This window comes from Pterocles gutturalis, unplaced genomic scaffold, assembly GCF_000699245.1.
Source record: "Pterocles gutturalis isolate BGI_N339 unplaced genomic scaffold, ASM69924v1 scaffold10046, whole genome shotgun sequence".
Lineage (NCBI taxonomy): Eukaryota > Metazoa > Chordata > Aves > Pterocliformes > Pteroclidae > Pterocles > Pterocles gutturalis.
The window spans coordinates 5,048-5,407 of NW_010103035.1; the positions used below are offsets into that span (position 1 = coordinate 5,048).

The 360-nt window shown below is 62.2% G+C and overlaps 1 protein-coding gene across 1 annotated transcript in view; it reads right to left on the reverse strand.

Annotated features, from left to right (window-relative positions):
• Positions 1 to 352, reverse strand: part of LOC104471259 (glial fibrillary acidic protein-like) — a gene marked incomplete at both ends in the record, with an annotated part of 3,082 nt that extends 2,730 nt beyond the window's left edge. Inside the window, one exon of the mRNA XM_010086531.1 lies at positions 338 to 352. Coding sequence (XP_010084833.1) covers positions 338 to 352 — 15 coding nt within the window. The remainder of the gene's footprint in view (positions 1 to 337) is intronic.
• Positions 353 to 360: the final 8 nt, after the last annotated feature.

Genomic DNA, 360 nt, shown 5'->3' on the forward strand with positions numbered 1-360 from the left:
TCCTGCTCCCCATGGGGACCAAACCATGACACGGGACATGAGTGAGGACAGCAGGGACACCAAACCCCAGGAACCACCACCAAGAACCACCCAATCCTGGGATGGCCAATGCCAGCCCCAAGAAGGCGACACCCCAGGAGGGGACAGTCACCACCAAGAAGGACCACCCAACCCCAGGGGGTCAACCCCAGTGCTGAGAAGGTGACACCCCAGGAGGGGACCGTCACCAGCACCAAGAACCACCCAACCCGAGGGACGTCAACCCCAGCCTGAAGGTGACACCCCAGGAGGGGACAGCCAGACCACCCATCTGTTGGGTGCCCATCTCCCACCACACCTTGGACTTGTACCACTCCTCGG